This window comes from Palaemon carinicauda, chromosome 42, assembly GCF_036898095.1.
Source record: "Palaemon carinicauda isolate YSFRI2023 chromosome 42, ASM3689809v2, whole genome shotgun sequence".
In the NCBI taxonomy this organism is placed as follows: Eukaryota; Metazoa; Arthropoda; class Malacostraca; order Decapoda; family Palaemonidae; genus Palaemon; species Palaemon carinicauda.
In genome coordinates, this window is record NC_090766.1 from 35,477,082 (window position 1) to 35,499,783 (window position 22,702).

The 22,702-nt window shown below is 39.3% G+C and overlaps 1 protein-coding gene across 1 annotated transcript in view; it reads right to left on the reverse strand.

Moving 5' to 3' along the window:
- Positions 1 to 2,611: 2,611 nt before the first annotated feature.
- Positions 2,612 to 22,702, reverse strand: part of LOC137633100 (mucin-2-like) — a 49,725-nt gene continuing 29,634 nt past the window's right edge. The window contains exons 11-15 of the mRNA XM_068365261.1: positions 21,285 to 22,229; positions 15,789 to 16,249; positions 13,829 to 13,943; positions 12,497 to 12,808; positions 2,612 to 2,748 (exon numbers count right to left, since the gene is read on the reverse strand). Of these exons, the coding sequence (XP_068221362.1) occupies positions 2,612 to 2,748; positions 12,497 to 12,808; positions 13,829 to 13,943; positions 15,789 to 16,249; positions 21,285 to 22,229 (1,970 nt within the window). The remainder of the gene's footprint in view (positions 2,749 to 12,496; positions 12,809 to 13,828; positions 13,944 to 15,788; positions 16,250 to 21,284; positions 22,230 to 22,702) is intronic.

A 22,702-nucleotide genomic window follows, 5' to 3' on the forward strand; every position in this document is an offset into this window, starting at 1 on the left:
ATGTCTTCCAATCAAAATCATCAAGAAGGCAGTTAGAGCTTGCAATTGAAAGGTCAATGCATGACAAAGTACCTGTCTGAACATGGAAGTGTGTGGGCTCTCTTTTATTAAGGAGTCCCACATCCTCATTCTCCACAATTGATGAGATAATATTGCCCCTTGTGTTGGCCAAAACATCACTCCATAAAGGATGTCTACCATTCATATCTCCCAGTAAGAGAAAAGGTTGAGGGAGTTGTTGAATGACCTCTGCTAAATCATCATATAAAATATTATCATTTTGAGGTAAGTACAGAGAGCATATTGTATATTTTCTCCCTATATCAATTTGTACAACTGCCTGCAGGATTGTACGTATAGATATAGGTATTTGGGGAACATCTCGACGAATGTACATGAGACTTCCGCCATGGCTCCCTGCTTGTTGATTATATGGTGTTCTATAGCTAACATACTCTCGAGGACTAGGAGTGTTAGAATCAAGCATACTTTCCTGTAGACATACAATTATGGGGGAATGCTCATGAATTAGGAGCTTAAGTTCTTCATATTTCGCCCTCAAACCCTGACAGTTCTATTGCAAAATGGAGGAGAAAACTATGGATTATTTCTGGAAGACATCTTGGATGAGGTCTTCCCATTAGCAGTTTTTAATTTAACATTATTACCAGTAGGTTTCTTCAGAGGTGGTCTTGTTATGTTGGGTTTTACATTTGTGTTTTTCTTTGTATTCTTTTTATCTATTTGTTGAGGTGGATGGTGGACCTCAACTTGAATTTCTGATTTATTCAGTTCATCTTCTGGTTCATTAGAAACATCAACAGACAAAACATCAAATTTATTTGATGTCATAGCCAACGTTTCTAATGGAGGGTGGAGAGAGAGATGGAGGTCTCTCTCTTTTACGATTAATAGATGGTGGGATTCGAGGTTTTTGCACCTTTCCCACAACAGGTGCATCAGGTAAGTTAGTCTTAAGTGGAACCTCCATCAGATCAGGCAAGGACATGGCCTGAGAGAGGTTTGTATTATTTTTTTGTAATGGCGGCTGAAGGCTGTACAGCAATGGGCAATGACCTAGTGTTAATACACCGTGGTAAAGCCTCAGGAGGTAATATGTTTACCTCGTTATTTGACATTTTGTCAGATAGTATTCTTTTTTTTTTTGAGCTATTGGCAGCGCTAAGTTGGTTTGATTTTAATGCCTTAGCATATGTATTTGATTTATTCAATAGTCTTTTGGCATGGGTCACACTTATATGTTCTAAGTTTGATTTGTTGAGGGCAGCTTCCTCCAACTTATATAGCTCAAAGCTCTTGTCTGTGGATTTGTGATTCGAGCTGCAATTTAAACACCTGGCTCCAAGTGCACACTCTCAATGGTAAGATTTGGAGCAAATACCACACATCTTCTCATTTTTGCAAACTTTGGACGGGTGCCCAATTTTAAAACAATTAAAGCATTGCAATGGCTTCTGCTTGAAGGGTCTTACTTTAATCCTTTCGTTCTCGATAATAATATGAAAAGGTACATCAGCATCCTGGAACGTAAGGATTATCATTGATGTACCTGGGACTTTATGAACTTTCCATACATTTAATGGACACATGGCCAGTATCTCCTCCTCTGTAAAATCATATAGATCTCTGTTAAAAACTACGCCCCTTCCGTAGCTAAAATTTATGTGGGGTTTGACATCTAACTTAACGTCATCATTGCTTATTTTTATATTGGACAATATTACCGACTGTGTACTGGATTTGGCATGGATAAGGAAACTATTTTTTCCGAAACGAGATATATCACCTGGTGCAATAGTTCCTACTTTTTTCTGAATCAATTTGCATATTTTAAAATAATTCCCTGTAACCCCCTTTGATTCAGCTATAAGCCACATTGGTGGTTTTGGATTTCTCTGGGAGGGCATAACTAAATCTGCGTCTTTTTCCAACCAATCGGCAGGCCTGTATACATCCAAATCTTTTGGTACCTTATCGCAGAGAGCAGCCGCGGCATTCAAGTTATTAATTTTAATATTATTCAAGTTACTTATTGCACTAAATGCTTCGTCATAACTACTATAAGATATCCATGAATCCCAAGTTTCAGCTTCAAGTTTCATCCATATTTCTTTTATGCATCTATAGCATTCAAATGCTTTACATAGATCATCATAATTTGTCTCTATTGAAATTTGTGTAACATGGAGGATTCGAAGTTTCCTCGTGTTACCCAAATTACTCGATTTAGAAATATCAGTATAATGGTCCTTTCCTGTTCCGAGGTCATCAACAGAGCTTTCCCTTATCACATTAGCAGAGGTCGTCAACAGTGCCGGGAGAGAGTCAGCGTATCCAGGGGATGGGGGTTCGTTCCTTAAAGAATCCATTAGACGAAAGAGAGAGAAAATGGTAAGTTTGATGTACCTGCTCGAGAATATTAGGCCATCACACGTCGGAAAGGAAATTTGCACTCTCCACTATCCGCACAATAAGCGTATACTTCCCAGATGGTCCACTCCATACCCTACCCGAAGGATAGCAGCAAAACAGATATACGTAGAGGCACAGGTGTAAGCTGAACTCGCCTGTTAGGACTGAGACCAAGAAATTATGGAATCATGCTCCCTATATCTATAATGACGGGCTTCCGGGCAAAAGCCGAGAGTCCTACCCCAAGCATTGGATCCCCCTGGATTCCGAAGACCCAACACTTGAGAATAGTTCCGCCAAAAAGGACCAAACCATCTACGGGATGGATAAATCATCCAATACTCTCACATATAGCTTTGAATGCAAACACCTCCCAACCGTGATACCTCCTCCCACTCAACAAAACAGGCAGCAATAAAGGATGTATGAACATCCCCGCCGGGGCTACAATGGATGTAAATACATCCAAGCCATAGGAGAGAAAAAAAAAATAATAATAAATATATATGTACATAATATATACACACATATAATGAGGGAAATTTTTCTCATATAGTTTGGAAAGCAAGACTAAAGAAAGTTTATGAAATTAGGATAAGGTCGAAGTAATATTGAGAAAAAGAAAAAGGTGAAAGAGAGAAATTTAGATTTGAACTGGGGGAGCAATTTCCCCAAGTTCGAGAGCCCTCTTGCCCGTCACCAAGTTTCAGCACGGGAATGAAATGCCGTGCTGAAGCTCAATGACTTCATCAAGGCATTCTCTCATTAAGAGGGTTAGATAAAGGAGGGGAAATAGGATAAACCCCTCAATATTTGGGAAGGTCCCGGTAAGAGACTGCACTGAGAAGCACAGAGTATGCTGGAAACATTGTATGGTACACTCATACAGCTCAGACACTGTCTTCAGGGTATGAAACAGCAAAGAAGATCAGTCTGGCTATATGGATGTATAGGTCGACTGCCGGCACGGGGCCGGCAGCCGGGGGGAAGGGGTGCTTGTCCATGGAAGCCGCGGCGGGTTGCCGGCAAGCCGGAGGCCTGGTCCGGCGGGGTGAATCCGTCAAGGCTATGCAATGAGTAGCAGAGAGGTAGGAAACACTTATAGGTGCAACCGTCGGCAGGGCGGAGGCCTCCGGCAGCCGGCAATGGTGAACCTATTTGGGTACATCAGATGGAAGGTGTCTGAGAAGCCGGCGGCAGTGGTGGCTGCCCCCGGCGGCAGTGGTGGCTGCCCCCGGCGGCGGCGGCGGTCGGCAGCAAGGGGCGGCGGTCGGCAGCAAGGGGCGGCGGTCGGCGGCAAGGGGCGGCGGCCGGCGGCAAGGGGCGGCGGTCGCCGGCAAGGGGCGGCGGTCGGCGGCAAGGGGCGGCGGTCGACGGCAAGGGGAGGCGGTCGCCGGCAGCCGGCAGGCTGGCGCTATGGATGGCCCTCAGACAGGAAGTCCTATGAAGTAGGAAGTTCTCTGGGTGTGCGGCAAGGTGCAGTAGCCCCCAGCAGCCGGCAGGGTGTTGCCTTAGGTAAACCTGAGATAGGAAGGTCCTATATAGTAGGAAGTTACCTGGCGTGCCGGCGGCAGTCGCCGGGAGGCGGCAGGGGCAGTGGACCAGCACCATGATAGGAGAGAGAAAGAGAAGGAGGGAAGGGGGAAGGGTAATGTCCGATACCCAACCGGCTTTCCTCCGGAAGGAGTGTACTCATGATAGGGGGGGGACCCAATCATCCGACGGCAGGGAGCCGGCAGACGGCTGGGTGCCAAAGGTAATCCAAGGGAGGATCAGAGAACACTCTAGACAGGGGGGGGGAGGGTGTTCTCCTGCTGGAAGGGTGGCCGCTAACACAACCCCATAGTTCGACTATGAGGGGGAAGTGTAGCAGAGCGGCCACCCAGGCAGGAGAGAGCAGCTTAACCTACAATTCTCCCTGAGGGGGAATTGTAGGACAGCGGACAGGGGTGTGAAGGCAAGCTGACACAAAGAATAGAGTGGGGTAGGGGGGGAGGGGGGTGAGGGGGCAGAAGGGATCGCGACCCTAAAGCTCCCAGATGGTGGGGGAATCTGTTTTCTATACTACCCAGGTAGGAGAGAAGCGCTCTCCAACCCTAGGGTAGGTTAGTTCAGAGTAGGAACAGAACTGGTGTACTGTCCTAAACTATAATAAAACAGAGACCCCCAAGGCCTAACCTAAACCAGGAGATCTCCTCATAGACTAGGTAAGGCTGGGGATGCATATCGCTAGGCTACAGGAAGAAGGGACTAGTCCCAACCAAGAGCAGTCTAGGGGGGGAGGGCTAGGCCCCCCCTACCTTCAGTCTCAGTCGATACCCCAGGGGAAAGACGTTCCTTAGGGGTGGACTGGTATGAACGATAAGTACTCTGGGGTTCTGACCGAAATCCCCCCATACACTATGGGAGGGAAGAGGGAAGAACTACCTAACCTAGCCTACCCGAAGTGTTTCGGGTAAAGGGCTAGAAAAAGCAAGGCTACCCAGAGGGAGATACATTAGGGTAAGGGAGATAAGGAAGCATACAAGGGTCCCAGCATTGGGTTAGGTATGGCCTGGTTGGGCCAGGCACCATTCCTTGTATGGTTCCTCGAAGGCGAAAATAAGTGCAGCAAGGAATCTTGTATATGTTTAAAAATGCCTAAATCTTCATTAAAATAACACTAGGAACACTCATATGCAGAAGTAAATATGAATACTAGGCTGTGGCCTATGCTGGGCTGAAAGGCCAGTATGGGGTCGACTGGCTAGGAGCGCCGAAGACCACAACAGCATAAATTAACTATTCCTAAAATTGAAGATTAAATAACCTAAGATAAATTTAGTTATTACTCCGGGAAGGCTATGCTGGCTAACTAAGCCTATATCTTCATTAACATAACACTAGGAACACTTATTATATCATGCTGAAGCAAACATGAACACTAGGCTGTAGCCTATGCTAGGCTGAAAGGCTAGTATGGGGACGGCTAACTAAAATCGCCGAAGACCACTATCGGCATAATATAACTTATTCCTAAAAATGAAGACTAAATAACTAAAGATTTATCTCAGTTAAAAGGCCGGGAAAGGCTGTTCTGGCTAACTAAATAACGCATGCAAGCGAACAGCAGCGCCGTAAATGGCGTCCCGGAGCAAGGCACAGCTCGGCCACAAAACTCAAGATTTTAGCGTAAAAAATTGTTACTCGACGGCCAGAGCTTATTTAAACAGTACAAGAACCTGGTACTCAACTTTCCAGAAGAAGGCGAAGCAGAAGGCAGAGACATCTTGAAGGATGCACACAAAAAACAGCGATAAAAGGGAAAAAACCAAAGCGCGTTATCGCTACTGAATACGGAATGAAGCGGGCGGACGTGACGTCACGCAGCTGTGAGTATCGTAACAGTGACGAAGGGAGAGTATCTTTGGAACGGCACCTCAGATACCTCCCACATTCCCTCACCACATCTCCCCCTCGAAGCGTAAACGCTAGCTGGGGTGCAGATGGCCATGTGACGTGTTAATGCATGCGTCCCCTGTTGATATATGATATTCTAAAGGGATAACCCTTAGAATACTCGCTCCAGAAGTTAGAATTCTGTGAAAACCTTTAGTTTAATTCTCTGGGAATATTTTAGTAGTTATATATATCCAAAGGAAGCTACTGAAGGAACCTTCCATCAGGATGACATGGCTTGAGCCCAAAAAAGCTATTATTTATAATAGTTTCAGCTGGGACATTGAGTCTGAAGTAGCTGACAAGATTCCGTTGTTCAAATCGTTGAGTTTCTATAAATAGATCATTATTTTCATACTAAGCTTTTAAAGAACATTATTTATGCTATGCAGTAACAAAAACTTACAGAAATAGCTTGATTAAAGCAAGGATGAATGATGTGATATAATTTAGTGGAGAAATAAGACGTATAAAAGCAGTAGGCCTAAGTATAGGTTCTGGATGCAGTTTAGCGAAGTATGTTTTGCTACATTCAAACTATTTCTTTAATAATCAAATATAACTTTGCATATATTATATTAAGTTGATAGTGAACAGCCTTCTAAGAACTGCTTTTTGCTATTTATTTATTATGCTAGTGTTTGTGAAAATGCTGTCGACTGATGGTCATAGGATTACGCTGTAGGCCTATTATTGTAGGCTGCAATTTATGTTGATATGTTAGCCTGCAATGTTCGTTTTCGAAGTTGGGTAGGCTCATGAAATATTCCTAAACTAAATATGGTGAAGGATTACCGTATTAGGCTAGTACTATTAACTTTAGGTCGAGTTAGCCTAGGTAATCCCTAGATTAGGTTAAGCTACAAATAGACAAAGTTATAGGGCTAAGATAAATAGGCCTAGCTTGGACAAACCTACCCTGTATTGGCGTATCCCTAACCAGTCGTGCATCAATATGGCATAATTTCCTTAACTGTTAATACATTTAAATGAGCCAAGGGCTTGTATTACAGGACGCCGAGCCATTCCTATACTTCACAGGGAGTCGTGTTATGAAGGGCGTGACAGTAGGTCGGTAGGTTATAGGCCGTAATGGATTTAACTACCAGTTCCAAAAGAAACATTTATCATAATAGGCTTACCTTAGTCACATCTTATGTATCTTCAACATGAATTAACTCGAGCTCTGGATAGAAATTCGATAATATCACAATGAACGACGAAATTAACACTTTTCACAAACGGTTCTACCACAAGACTATCAACAATACCTTCCAATGCAGTGGTGCCACGTTTCTACATCTATTTCCACCGATGCCACATCGAAAGGCGTCTTTCCCTTCAACTCTTAAACTGAAGAGTTGAAGGACTAATATTATCAGTTTTATTTTACGTTAGCAAGCTTTCGTTATTTCTGCAAACGATTTTCACAATTTTACGAGCTTTTAGTCTTCCAAAGCAAACGAAAATAATAAAAAGTTGCTTGAAGTGTATTTCTTTAACACATAGGTAGGTCTAACATGCTATATATTTCCTTGAAAGGATTATATAATGTTTATACATTATATTATTGTTTGTTTATTACCTCCGCCAACTAAATTGGAAGAAAGTTATGTTTTCACCCCTGTTTGTGTGTTTGTTTGTGAACAGCTTCCTGGCCACAATTTTAATCGTAGAGTAGTGAAACTTACAGGAAATAACTCTTATGTAAAAAGCTGGAAAAGAATAAATTTTGGGAGGTCAAAGTTCAAGGTCAAGCAAAATGTCCAGTTCACGTAATCAGCCATAAGTGTTTATGAGTTTATCGTTCGTTTTTTTAAAATTCTGATGCTTTATTTTTTTTTTAATCTGTTGCTTAAAGTCTTTCTGAATTGTGCCATTCGTCAATCTCCAGAGGGTCTTGGAAACAGTTAGGAAGTTTGTTAGTAATTAAGGGGAGTAATTAGTGGAAAGCCTTTTCTTGTTAACTGGTTTTTCCCCTTTTCTTTCCCCTCATTCGTCCGGATCTCCCATCTGAGTCATGAATTAAGTCTGTCTGTCTCTCAAGCTTTCGCAGAGACAGCTGAAAAGAACCATCAAAGAGACAGACAGAGACTCCAATTGTAACGCCGACCGCCCCCCCCCCCCATCACCACAACGAACTAGATTTACCTCATTAAGCTTGTAATTAAGATTGGAAAAGCTGTGAGGATGTCCAGATGATGAAAATGATGAACTGTATTGCAACAAAATTGGTTTTGTTTGTGTAGTGAAATTTCCGAGCAATTTAGATATACATTTTTGGGGTCACTGAAACTTTTGATTGTTTTAACAACAAAGACAACATCAACAATAATAGTGCTTTTGGAAGTCCAAAATCCAAGTCCAAATTTAGATATGAAATTTTAAGGTCACTGAAACCCTTGCTTGTTTTAACAACAACAACAACAACAACATCAATAACAACAAAAACAACAATAATAATACTGCTTTTGGACGCCCAACTCACGGGTTTAATGATGAAATTTATATAAGAAATTCTAAGGTCACTGAAACTTTTGCTTGTTTTAACAACAACAACAACAACAGCGCTTTAGGAAGTCCAACTCATAAGTTTAATGATGAAATTTAGATATGAAATTTTAAGGTCACGGAAACCTTTGCTCGTTTTAACAACACCAACAACAGTAACAACAACAACAACAATAATAATAATAATAATAATAATAATAATGCTTTTGGAGGAGCAACTCGTGAGTTTAGTGATGAAATTTAGATATGAAATTTTAAGGTCACGGAAACCTTTGCTTGTTTTAACAACACCAACAACAGTAACAACAACAACAACAACAATAGTGGTTTTGAAGGTCCAACTCGTGAGTTTAATTACAAGTTTAGCAAAAAGAGAAACCTGATTTCACTATTAAGGTGCGATTAGATTGGAGATTAAACTCTCCCGATAGACGGCTACTCTAGCGCGACTTTAAACACGCTGTAGAGAAAGTGGCGCTAGACGTAGCCAGTAAAGCACTAAAGGTTTTCCTGTTCGGAAAGTAAAAGCTGATCAAGAAGTAGCCAGTAAAGTACTAAAGGTTTTCCTGTTCGGAAAGTAAAAGCTGATCAAGAAGTAGCCAGTAAAGTACTAAAGGTTTTCCTGTTCGGAAAGTAAAAGCTGATCAAGAAGTAGCCAGTAAAGCACTAAAGGTTTTCCTGTTCGGAAAGTAAAAGCTGATCAAGAAGTAGCCAGTAAAGCACTAAAGGTTTTCCTGTTCGGAAAGTAAAAGCTGATCAAGAAGTAGCCAGTAAAGCACTAAAGGTTTTCCTGTTCGGAAAGTAAAAGCTGATCAAGAAGTAGCCAGTAAAGCACTAAAGGTTTTCCTGTTCGGAAAGTAAAAGCTGATCAAGAAGTAGCCAGTAAAGCACTAAAGGTTTTCCTGTTCGGAAAGTAAAAGCTGATCAAGAAGTAGCCAGTAAAGCACTAAAGGTTTTCCTGTTCGGAAAGTAAAAGCTGATCAAGAAGTAGCCAGTAAAGTACTAAAGGTTTTCATTTTTGGAAAGTTAAAGATGATGAAGAAGTAGCCAGTAAAGCACTAAAGGTTTTCCTGTTCAGAAAGTAAAAGCTGATCAAGAAGTAGCCAGTGAAGTAGTAAAGGTTTTCATTTTTGGAAAGGTAAAGATGATCAAGAAGTAGCCAGTAAAGTAGTAAAGGTTTTCATTTTTGGAAAGGTAAAGATGATCAAGAAGTAGCCAGTAAAGTACTAAAGGTTTTCATTTTTGGAAAGGTGAAGATGATCAAGTAGTAGCCAGTAAAGTACTAAAGGTTTTCATTTTTGGAAAGGTAAAGATGATCGAGAAGTAGCCAGTAAAGTACTAAAGGTTTTCATTTTTGGAAAGGTAAAGATGATCAAGAAGTAGCCAGTAAAGTACTAAAGGTTTTCATTTTTGGAAAGTTTTTCTTTAGAGGATTTTGTTATTTCACCTGAATAGAAGATCCACCAATAGATTCGTTTTACTTTTTACAACAGTTTTGAAACAAATATATTCAGTACATTAAATAAAAAAAGAACTTATTATATGTAACTAAAGGGGATAAGGATAGTATATAAATGATGCAGAAATACTGATATAATTATAAAGTAATGATGGACAATTTATAAAGGAAACATTACATCGAAAGGGTCTTAGATACGAAAGAAAAATAATTAGAGAAAAATACAATACAAATATCACAATTTTGTCTGTGTGATGATATTTTTACTCTTTTTAATATTCAAGAACACTTGTAAAATAATAATAATTCATAATCAAGCAAAGAATCCAACAGTAATTATGCTTTAGAAAAAAGGTAGAAATATATTACTTCAATTAAAGGAAACATTCTGCCATCTATTCTGAAAGTATGATTGATTGATTGATTGATTGATTGATTGATTATGAATTATCTGGCATCCTTACTGAAAATATGATTAGGAAATAGTGTTTTTAATATATTCTCTACATAACATTAAAAAGTGAATTTCATGCCAGCGTTAACTTTAGTTTTATATGCAAACAATGTTAAAAAAAAAAGTTTCCTTTCAAAGAAAAAGGTCATGTTATTAATAATTCAGTAGTCAAGCAGGATCGGAATAGTAGGAAGGTTTGCTCATTTAAACTGAACTGATTCTTAATCAGAAATTAGAATCAGCAGAAACTACAGTGAAGCAATGATTTATTGACTGTGTCATTGAAACATGCATTTGGAAACGGTTGAAGTTGTTCCGATGATATTTCCTGCAGTCAAACCTGGGAGTAGTTTAAGCGATAGATGTAGTACCTGTAGTAGTAGCAGTGGTAGTTCCAGTAGTAGTAGCAGTGGTAGTTCCTGTAGTAGTAGCAGTAGTAGTTCCTGTAGTTGTACCAGTGGTAGTAGCAGTGGTAGTTCCTGTAGTAGTACCAGTGGTAGTAGCAGTGGTAGTTTCTGTAGTAGTACCAGTGGTAGTAGCTGTGGTAGTTCCTGTAGTAGTAGCAGTGGTAGTTCCTGTAGTAGTACCAGTGGTAGTTGCTGTAGTAGTACCTGTGGTAGTTCCTGTAGTAGTACCAGTGGTAGTAGCAGTGGTAGTTCCTGTAGTAGTACCTGTTGTAGTAGCTGTGGTAGTTCCTGTAGTAGTAGCAGTGGTAGTTCCTGTAGTAGTACCAGTGGTAGTAGCAGTGGTAGTTCCTGTAGTAGTACCAGTGGTAGTAGCTGTGGTAGTTCCTGTAGTAGTACCAGTGGTAGTTCCTGTAGTTGTACCAGTGGTAGTAGCAGTTGTAGTTCCTGTAGTAGTAGCAGTGGTAGTTCCTGTAGTTGTACCAGTGGTAGTAGCAGTGGTAGTTCCTGTAGTAGTACCAGTGGTAGTAGCAGTGGTAGTTGCTGTAGTAGTACCCGTGGTAGTTCCTGTAGTAGTACCAGTGGTAGTAGCAGTGGTAGTTCCTGTAGTAGTACCAGTGGTAGTAGCTGTGGTAGTTCCTGTAGTAGTAGCAGTGGTAGTTCCTGTAGTAGTACCAGTGGTAGTAGCAGTAGTAGTTCCTGTCGTAGTACCAGTGGTAGTAGCAGTGGTAGTTCCTGTAGTAGTACCAGTGGTAGTAGCAGTGGTAGTTCCTGTAGTAGTAGCAGTAGTAGTTCCTGTAGTAGTTCCTGTAGTGGATACGAAAGAAAAAAGAATTAGAGAAAAATACAATACAAATATCACAATTTTGTCTGTGTGATGATATTTTTACTCTTTGTAATATTCAAGGACCCTTGTAAAATAATAATAATTCATAATCAGGAAAAGAATCCAACAGTAATTATGCTTTAGAAAAAAGGTAGAAATATATTACTTCAATTAAAGGAAACATTATGCCATCTATTCTGAAAGTATGATTGATTGATTGATTATGAATTATCTGGCATCATGACTGAAAGTATGAATAGGTAATTTTGGTTTTGATATATTCTCTACATAACATTAAAAAGTGAATTTCATGCCAGTGTTAACTTTAGTTTGATATGCAAACAATGTCCCCCAAAAAATGTTTCTTTTGAAAGAAAAAGGTCATGTTATTAATAAGTCAGTAGTAAAGTAGGACAGGAATAGTTAGAAAGTTTGCTCATTTAAACTGAACTGATTCTTAATCAGAAAATAGAATCAGCAGAAACTACAGTGTGGCAATCAAGTAAAGATGTATTGACTGTGTCATCAAAACATGTATTTGGAAACGGTTGAAGTTGTGTTGATGATAGTTCCAGCCGTCGAAACTGGGATAGTTTAAGGGGAAGGGGTAGTTGTAGTTGTACCTGTAGTAGTAGCAGTGGTAGTTCCAGTAGTAGTAGCAGTAGTAGTTCCTGTACTAGTAGCTGTGGTAGTTCCAGTAGTAGTAGCTGTGGTAGTTCCAGTAGTAGTAGCAGTGGTAGTTCCTGTAGTAGTAGCTGTGGTAGTTCCAGTAGTAGTAGCAGTGGTAGTTCCCGTAGTTGTACCAGTGGTAGTTCCTGTAGTTGTACCAGTGGTAGTTCCTGTAGTTGTACCAGTGGTAGTTCCTGTAGTGGTTCCTGTAGTAGTACCAGTTGTAGTACCTGTTGTTGTACCAGTGGTAGTTCCAGTAGTTGTACCAGTAGTAGTTCCTGTAGTAGTACCAGTCGTAGTACCTGTTGTTGTACCAGTGGTAGTTCCAGTGGTTGTACCACTAGTAGTTCCTGTAGTAGTACCAGTCGTAGTACCTGTCGTTGTACCAGTGGTAGTTCCAGTAGTTGTACCAGTTGTAGTTGCTGTAGTAGTACCAGTTGTAGTACCTGTTGTTGTACCAGTGGTAGTTCCAGTTGTTGTACCAGTAGTAGTTCCTGTAGTAGTACCTGTTGTTGTACCAGTGGTAGTTCCAGTAGTTGTACCAGTTGTAGTTCCTGTAGTAGTAGCAGTTGTAGTTCCAGTGGTAGTACCAGATGTAGTACCTGTGGTTGATCCTTGAAAATAGATATGAAAAATATATTGAATGATTCTATATGAGGGTTACAGTCATTTTCATCCATATTTTAATTTTTTCTTTATTAAATTTACCTAAATTTAACTTTTTTATTATTTTTTTCATGAATATTTATTTTTTCACAAAAATGTTTTTGTCTTTTCTAAGGTTATATCTAAAAATGTGTGCCCTAAACGGATTTTTCAACTTCTAACTCTGAGTAGAAATCTTTCAGTAATATAAAGTTTCTCATATGATTGCTTCTCTATTTTTTAATATCCACTTCTAATTCACTAAGAGAATCAAATTTATATTAATCAATAAATAATATAAGGGATGTCATATGGTATATCACATGTTTTGAAATTGTAACTTTTTTTAAGATATTTATGTGACTGTAAATCGAAATAAACAGAATAAAACTCCTGATTACTCAGCCACAACTGCTTAGCAAAAGTATTTATCCAGAGGGATAGACAGAAATCTAGTTTTAGGATAGTAAGCCAGATCACAACTGATAGAAATGTGCAATTTTCTTTGTACTCTAAATACAAGCAATAATCCCAGTTGGAAATTAAACAGAAAACATATATTGGCTCTTAGGGAATTGTTTTCGGATTTCACAATGTATCATCATCAATGATATATTAATGATGAAACTGTCGACTTATATGTCTACTGTAGGCTCTAGAGCCTTTAAACATGCAGCCCCGAGACTTGACAATAAGCTCCCACGAGACATCCAAATGATTGAAAATATTGAAGTTTTCTAAAGGAAACTGAAGACTGTCTTATTCCGTGAGTCCTATGGCAGAGACGATTCAACTGTAAATGAGCAATACGTGATATGAAATGTTGAATACTCTGAACGAACAAGAGAAAATGACAGTGGAGGTCCTGTAGAGAGTAGGGTTCCTCTGCTGTAGGGGTTCAGAAAAGCAACCATCAAAGTAAAAGTAAATACTCGGGTTATAATGAAGCCTGGTTAGGTAGTTAAGATAAAAAAGAGCTTATCACTTACCATACGTGTGAAGGTGTTTGAGAACTGTGTTGTTATACAGTTTTGGGGGAAAATCTCCCATATCAAGATCTTGAGTGTATTTGTTGAGTAAAAGAATATTGTACCCAAACTTGGACTTTAATTTTATGTGGAAATTATGCCCCAAAAAATTTTTTCTTCGAAAGAAAAGTATAAGTTAGTAAAAGGAACTTGACCCATCCCTCATTAGTTTTGAGAAAGTTTATACATCTAAATTCTCTGATAGAGAGAGAGAGAGAGAGAGAGAGAGAGAGAGAGAGAGAGAGAGAGAGAGAGAGAGAGAGAGAGAGAGAGAGAGAGAGAGCCCATCATCCCTTTTATGCCTGACTAATATTAAATGATTTTGGCTTTGTTTTGGCTTGTGTTTATGTAATAAAAGCATTAATAAGCTATTTTGCAAATAGAAAAAACAGTAGAATACAAATCCATTGAAGCAAAGCTAGAGTCACCAGTAAAATGGGACAGCAGTAATATAAAAGTTTGCTGCGCTGTACTGAAGCCATTCGTAACTAGACATTTTCTCGGAGTAACTGCAATGCCACACGAAAGCATGTTGTATTGGCTGTATTGGAAAACGGTTGAATTTGTTCCAGCAGTCGCACATGCGGTACTTCAAGCGGTTAGTACATGCTGTTGTACCTATAGTCATACCTGTAGTTGTGTCAGTGGTCGTAGCAGTAGTAGAAACGCTGGTAGTTCCAGTAGTTGTACCAGTGGTTGTATCAGTAGTTGTACCTGTAGTTGTACCAGTAGTAGTTCCTGTTGTAGTACCTGTTGTTGTGCCGGTGGTAGTTCCAGTAGTTGTACCAGTGGTTGTATCAGTAGTTGTACCTGTAGTTGTACCAGTAGTAGTTCCTGTTGTAGTACCAGTGGTAGTACCTGTTGTTGTGCCAGTGGTAGTTCCAGTAGTTGTACCAGTTGTTGTATCAGTAGTTGTACCTGTAGTTGTACCAGTGGTAGTTCCAGTAGTTGTACCAGTGGTTGTATCAGTAGTTGTACCAGTGGTAGTTCCTGTTGTAGTACCAGTTGTAGTACCTGTTGTTGTGCCAGTGGTAGTTCCAGTAGTTGTACCAGTGGTTGTATCAGTAGTTGTACCTGTAGTTGTACCAGTGGTAGTTCCAGTAGTTGTACCAGTGGTTGTATCAGTAGTTGTACCAGTGGTAGTTCCTGTTGTAGTACCAGTTGTAGTACCTGTTGTTGTGCCGGTGGTAGTTCCAGTAGTTGTACCAGTGGTTGTACCTGTAGTTGTACCAGTAGTAGTTCCTGTTGTAGTATCAGAAGTAGTTCCTGTTGTAGTACCAGTGGTAGTACCTGTTGTTGTGCCAGTGGTAGTTCCAGTAGTGGTACCAGTTGTTGTATCAGTAGTTGTACCTGTAGTTGTACCAGTGGTAGTTGCTGTAGTAGTACCAGTTGTAGTACCTGTTGATGTGCCAGTGGTAGTTCCAGTAGTTGTACCAGTTGTTGTATCAGTAGTTGTACCTGTAGTTGTACCAGTAGTAGTTCCTGTTGTAGTATCAGAAGTAGTTCCTGTTGTAGTACCAGTGGTAGTACCTGTTGTTGTGCCAGTGGTAGTTCCAGTAGTGGTACCAGTTGTTGTATCAGTAGTTGTACCTGTAGTTGTACCAGTAGTAGTTCCTGTTGTAGTACCAGTTGTAGTACCTGTTGTTGTGCCGGTGGTAGTTCCAGTAGTTGTACCGGTGGTTGTATCAGTAGTTGTACCTGTAGTTGTACCAGTGGTAGTTCCTGTTGTAGTACCAGTGGTAGTACCTGTTGTTGTGCCAGTGGTAGTTCCAGTAGTTGTACCAGTGGTTGCATCAGTAGTTGTACCTGTAGTTGTACCAGTAGTAGTTCCTGTTGTAGTACCAGTGGTAGTACCTCTTGTTGTGCCAGTGGTAGTTCCAGTAGTTGTACCAGTGGTTGTATCAGTAGTTGTACCTGTAGTTGTACCATTAGTAGTTCCTGTTGTAGTACCAGTGGTAGTTCCTGTTGTAGTACCAGTGGTAGTACCTGTTGTTGTGCCAGTGGTAGTTCCAGTAGTTGTACCAGTGGTTGTATCAGTAGTTGTACCTGTAGTTGTACCAGTAGTAGTTCCTGTTGTAGTACCAGTGGTAGTACCTGTTGTTGTGCCAGTGGTAGTTCCAGTAGTTGTACCAGTTGTTGTATCAGTAGTTGTACCTGTAGTTGTACCAGTAGTAGTTCCTGTTGTAATACCTATTGTTGTGCCAGTAGTAGTTCCAGTAGTTGTACCAGTAGTTGTACCAGTGGTTGTAACAGTTGTAGTTTCTGTTGTGGTACCAGTGGTAGTACCTGTTGTTGCGCCAGTGGTAGTTCCAGTAGTTGTACCAGTAGTAGTACCTGTAGTCGAATCAGAAGTAGTTCCAGTAGTAGTGCCAGCGGTAGTACCTGTTGTAGATTTAATGGGATTTTCAGTATTGGTACCAGTTAGGCCAGAGGTGGTACCTGCAGTTGTGCCAGTGATAGTTATTGTATCAGTACCACTAGTAGTGGGAGTGTTAGTTCCAATAATAATCAAAGTGGTAATGCCAGTATTTGTGCCAGTAGTAATATCTTTAGTTGTGCCACTTGAAGTCTCGGATGTTGTACCAGTATTAGCAGTACCAGTTGTTTTGTCAGTGGTAGTTGCAGTCGTAGCTTCAGTAGTAATTCCAGTGATTGTATCAGTCGTAGGGATAAGGTTATTGCCAGTTGTAGTTTCAGTAATAGTTCCTGTTGGTATTTCAGTCGTAGTTCCAGTGTTAGTACTTGTAGTTTTGCCTGTATCACTGCTAATTGCAGTTCCTGTAGTTGTACCAGTTGGTGTACCAGTGGTAGTTCTAGAGGTAGCATCTTTGGATGTTGCTTGAAAATATAACGGGAATGTAAACAACTTTGATCTGAGTTTTTCAGTCCTCTTCATCTACTTTTAAATATTAGTTCCGGATTCAAATATCTTAGTATTTATTTTTCCTTATTTTTTTTTTTTAATACAAAGAGCAAATTTTTCTTTGAAAGAACTAATGCTATTGTTTAATGTTCCAGTTTATATTCTTTCCATTTACCTATATTTATGAATAAAGGAAATATACATATTTTTATAGGAATTTCTCAGATATTCAGTGTACATATTTGAAGCGTTAAGTGAACTCAATGTATATTACGAGAGATATCCTGCCATATATTGCAAGTGTCAAAAATGTTATAAATTTAAAGAAGGCCAATTGTTTATAAATTCCAGTTACAATCACAACAGTTTTTTTCTGCTGTAGTTTTGCTAGTAGTAGTTGAACGTTAATGCAGATTTGGTAGGGCCAATAGTTAAGCTTATTATACTTCCATCGCTATAAATTATTTTGATTGCGTTAACTTTGTCTTTGTTTATGCATTTTGTAATTCTAAAGCTATTTTATGTCTAGTGTGAGTAATAGGGCCTTTAATTGTATAAGTGGCATTGGCAATGATTGTATATAAACATATATGATAATACACTCTACTGTATTAAAAGTTAATTCAATGAAAATCCTGTGAACAGAGATATATTTTTTCGACTGAATTAATGGTATTTTATTGTAGCAACGCAAAAAAGAGTATAAAAACTTTGAATAGTGATGTTAATAACTGTCTATGAGTATTTCCTTGTAACTAACTTCTTTAAAGATGTAAAGGTGTGACAGGCCATATCAGGAGGCTGGGTGTTCGGGTCACTCCGGGGTCATCAATGTGACGGGCCAAGAGTAGTTTTTGACTCAGTTGCTTTTATCTCGCCTTTTGAGTCACAACCTACTTTTGGCCCGTCACAAGGGAATGGCTAGGAGATTAGAATAATTGTATTTCGTTTACTCTTGTGAAGCATAAACTTAGGGCTCGGCCAGACCAAGAGCGGCTAGCGGCGAGGTTATCGGCAAGAGGTTATGGCGGCAAATTGAAACCTTAGGTATCTTATGTAGGTGGCCAGATAGGCGGCGCTGGGTTATGGCGGCAAATTGAAACCTTAGGTATCTTATGTAGGTGGCCAGATAGGAGGCGCGGGGTTATGGCGGCAAATTGAAACCTTAGGTATCTTATGTAGGTGGTCAGATAGGAGGCGCGAGGCTAACCTCGCCGCTAGCCGCACTTGGTCTGGCCGGGGCCTTAGTAAGGCTCCCATGAAGCGTAAGTTTTTGTTATTTAAAACAGTACGAAAAGTTTGAATATAAAAGTATCAAAGAATTTGTGATCTAAGAAAGACCTTGGTAAAAAGGAGAGAATGTTTAGGTGTAAATAATAGTGGTATATCAACTTTACTCATTTATTTAATGAGGCGCATTTGCACAGACTTGCAGGGGTACCCTTTTAGCTTGGAAAAGTTTCTTGCTAGCTGATTGGTTAGACAAAATAATTCTATCCAATTAGTTAGCAGGAAACTTTTCCGAGCCAAAAGGGCACCCCTGTGAATCAGTGCAAATGCGCCTCATTATGAAAATAGAGTATAGTAGTATATTAGACGGTAATTATACATAATTGATAATAACTAGCAATAATATTTAGATTAAAATAAAATCTGAAAGACACAAATTACAATTTTTAAGAGCATTGAAGCGAAGCCTGATATAGCAGCACAATAAGCAAGTACTTGAAAATGTAAATTTCTTATAAAGTCAATATTAACAACATCCTCTCAAAAGGAGAAATTCCTTATATCTGCTGTAATTGCCCAATCAGATGTTCATGTAGGAGTAGTATGGGGAGTGATATTACCTGTAATTGTCCAAGTGATCGAACTATTGTTATGAGGGAAAGTACCTGTAGTTGTGACAAGTTTTTGTTGTTGTTAAGGTTTTGGTAGAGGTACTAGCAGTAGTATTGGTAGTAGTTCCTGTTGTAGAGCCTACAATAGTTGCAGTGGTAGTGGGAAGACCTATAGTTTTGACAATGGTAGTACCCATGGCAAATGCAGTGACTGCGTCTATTGGTATCCCGGTGGTGGTATGAGTGGTTGTATGTGAGTTAGAATAGCTGGAAGGATCTGTAGTTGTGTTAGTGATAGTTCCTGTGGTAGTTCCAATAGTATTATCGTGATAGTATTTGTTGTAGAGTCAGTAGTAGCTCCTGTAGTTGTCTCAGTGGGAGTCTGTGGTTGTTTCTTGGAAATGAAGAGAAAATAGTAATTTTTTTTTTTATATTGTAAGAAAACATTGATTCAAAAGGAAACTCCTTCTAGCTACAAATATCATTCATGTGATATATTGAGAGTTATGCTGGCATGAAAGCAATCCATCTAGAGTGTCTTGCCACGGCAGTTATATTGGCATGGCAGTGACGTATCTTTGTGAAAGACTGAACAACATAGAGCCCACACAAAACAAAAGGTTTTTTCCTACTTACTAATAGAAGAAGGAATTTTATAAAGAAACCCAGCATAACTTTTTAGCCGAAGATCGGCGAAGAAGCAGTCTGACTGCCATGTCACGTGCTTTGGCCCATCAAGATTCAGAGGATAATCAAGGAAATACTATTGGCTACCAAGAAAGGGCTACAGATAACCAAGAAAATACTACTGGCAACAAAGAAAATGTTACAGGTAACCAAGAAAATACTTCCGGCAATCAAGAAAATGTTACAGATAACCAAGAAAATACTACTGGCAATCAAGAAAATTTTACAGATAACCAAGAAAATACTACTGGCAATCAAGAAAATGTTAGAGATAATTAAGAAAATACCACTGGCAACCAAGAAATTGTTACAGATAACCAAGAAAATACTACTGGCAACCGAGAAAATGCTACAGTGAACCAAGAAAATGCTACTGATAACAAAGGACCAATTCAAGTGCGAGCTCAGCATAGAAAGAGAATGACTGCTGTGCCAAAGGCCTCGGGCAATCAGAATATTTGGCGACCAGAAGATCAGGTATTTAGTTATAATTAGAACTGAGAGGCACAAATTTCTTCAGTCTACTCTGGCCATGCTTGAAAGAAGCAAAGCCATATACTTCAAAACGTTGCAGCAACAAGAAAACACTGAGGATAAAAGGAAAGAATAATGAAGTAGTTGGTAGAATGTGGCTGGCAATAACTGAAGATGAAGAAATAATTCTTCCGACTTACAAAAGGGCAAAATATCAGCTTACAATGCAATCAGTGTAAAGATGGAAATAATTATAAAATCTGTTTTTTTTTACCAGTAATGTCGTTGATGATTATATTTAATTTCCCTTTTGTAGATGAATAAGTTTAACAAAATTTGCACAATCATATTTTCCAATGCGTTGCTCAAAACCTTTTGTTCAAATATCACAAAATTCCAATAAAATTAAAATTTATGTTTAGACCCTAATGTATCCAAAAGAAGAAGAGGATGAAGACAGCTACATTACACAAGCATTCATAAATGCATTTTTAACTTAATCTGAAAACCATAATCAGCAATTATTATTTTCTGATTACCTTACTGATAAAAGACACTTTCAGAGAATGCAGAAGAATGGCTTCAATAGTTTGTGAGTTGTATGCCAAGCAGTTTCTAGATTTAATAGATGATGGATAGTTACAAACTAAGCAGAGCATTTGAAAAGATCTTCAACAGTGAGGTAAAGATATCAAGTAGACATGAAAGCAAACGAAGCAATGGCCTTTACATCTTATGTGTTTGTAATGTTCAAGAACACTTGCATAAATGAAATTCTATATTTAAGCCAAGTCAAGCTATCACCATACTTCAGACTAAAGGTAAAAAAATCACTCTGGAAACAATGGACAGGGTAAATACCAGAATCGAGATACATATCAAAAGGGATCTACTTTAGAAACAAAAGGCAGGAAGGGTAAGAGCTGCGTTGGTCAAATATATAGTAGGCCTTGGTCATTTCATATGCAACTAACCTGTTAAACAATGCAGTAGAAACTTTAATACTTGATTCTAAACAGGACTCATATTTATTGATATATTAAAATGATTAAAGCAATTGATAATATTTTAGGAAGAAATATAATGACATGAAAATGTAACACTTCAAGGCAACTTTTTGAGCAATGATATGTATTAACATTTCTTGAGAAAATAGCACTATTCTTTAAGCTAAAGATCCTGTCGTTGGCTTAAGACTTGGAATTGTGATTTGAATTAGAAATATTTATCCTACCAATAAGAGGAACGTTGAATCATAAGAAACTGCAGTTACTACTGGGAAGTATAAAGATTTGACACTAGGTTTAGTATATGAGAACCAAGCAAAGGTAAATCTGGCTTCACTTCAGCTGACGCCTCGTCAGTTGAAGTGAAGCCAGATTTAGCATAGGAATAAGAGTTCCTTAGGGATAAAGCCTTCCCTAAAAGCATCCTTGGAATATCAGCAACTGCAACTTGCCAAGTGGATACTGTATCTGATGTGCTTCGCGCGTCGTAATAGCGGTAGCGGAAGCATTTGCAGTTATACCAGTAGTAGTACTGGTGGTAGTACCTGTGGTTGTACCAGTAGTAGTTGCTGTGGTAGTTCCAGGATTGGTACCTGTGGTAGTGCCAGTGCTTGTTCCAATTGTGGTTCCAGTAGTTGTATCAGTGGTAGTTCCAGTGGAAGTACCTGTGGTAGTTCCTGTAGCTGTGGCGGTGGTAGTACCTGAAGCAGTAGCTATTATAGTGCTAGTGCTAGTTACTGTATTGGCATCAGTTGTAGTACCCGTGATAGTACCTGTTGTTGTACTAATAGTAGTTCCAGGAGTGCCAGTGGTAGTACCTGTTGTTATGCCAGTGGTAGTTCCAATAGTTGTAAGAGTGGTAATTGCAGGGGATATTCCAGAGGTATTATCTACGCTAGCTCCAGTGGATGTTCCAGTGGTAGTGCCTATACTAGTTTCAATGGAAGTTCCAGTAATAGTACCTGTGCTGGTTCCAGTGGACGTTCCAGCAATAGTACTTTTGCTAGGTCCTGGGGATGTTTCAGTGGTAGTACTTATGCTAATTCCAGGGGAAGTTCCACTAGTATTACCTGTGCTAATTCCAGGGGAAGTTCCACTTGTATTACCTGTGCTAATTCCAGGGGATGTTTCACTAGTATTACCTGTGCTAATTCCAGGGGAAGTTCCACTTGTATTACCTGTGCTAATTCCAGGGGAAGTTCCACTAGTATTACCTGTGCTAATTCCAGGGGAAATTCCACTAGTATTACCTGTGCTAATTCCAGGGGAAGTTCCAGAGATATTACCTATGCTAGTTCCAGAGGATGTTCCAGTAACAGTACCTTTGCTAGATTCAAAGGATGTTCCAATGGTTGTACTTATGCTAATTCCAGGAGAAGTTCCAGTGATAGTACCTGTGGTAGGTCCAGCGGTGGATCCTGTTGTAGTTCCAGTGGTGGTAGTTGTAATTGTGCCAGGGATAATTTCAGTTGCATTTCCAGTGGTGGTAGCTGTAATTGTGCCAGGGATAATTTCAGTTGTAGTTCCAGTAAAGTGAAATAAGATTAGAAATATACATCTACATTACTTTCATTATTTTTCATTTAACTGTCTATATGTCTTTGTCTCTCCCTTTACTTATGTTTATTCCTTACATTTAAAATAAGTTTGGAAAACGTAACTTCAAAATCAAATATATTCCCCCAGTTTTTAATTTCCTTGTTATGTTTTCCTCTAGAGAAATTGTTTTCCAAAATCTTATAGACCCCAAGGATTGGCTTTTTTTTCAAGAGATTTTCTTGTGCACTTGTGTCATCGTTATAATAATAATGCTAATTACCAAAATATCAATAAAATACTTTGTTGTTCGCCTGAAATGACTAATGAGAATCTATAAACTTAGTGCTTGACCATATTTTTGGGAAATGAAATGAGGTGTCATAAAAGGAAAAGACTACAAAGCAAAGTGCTTCAAACCCTTGTG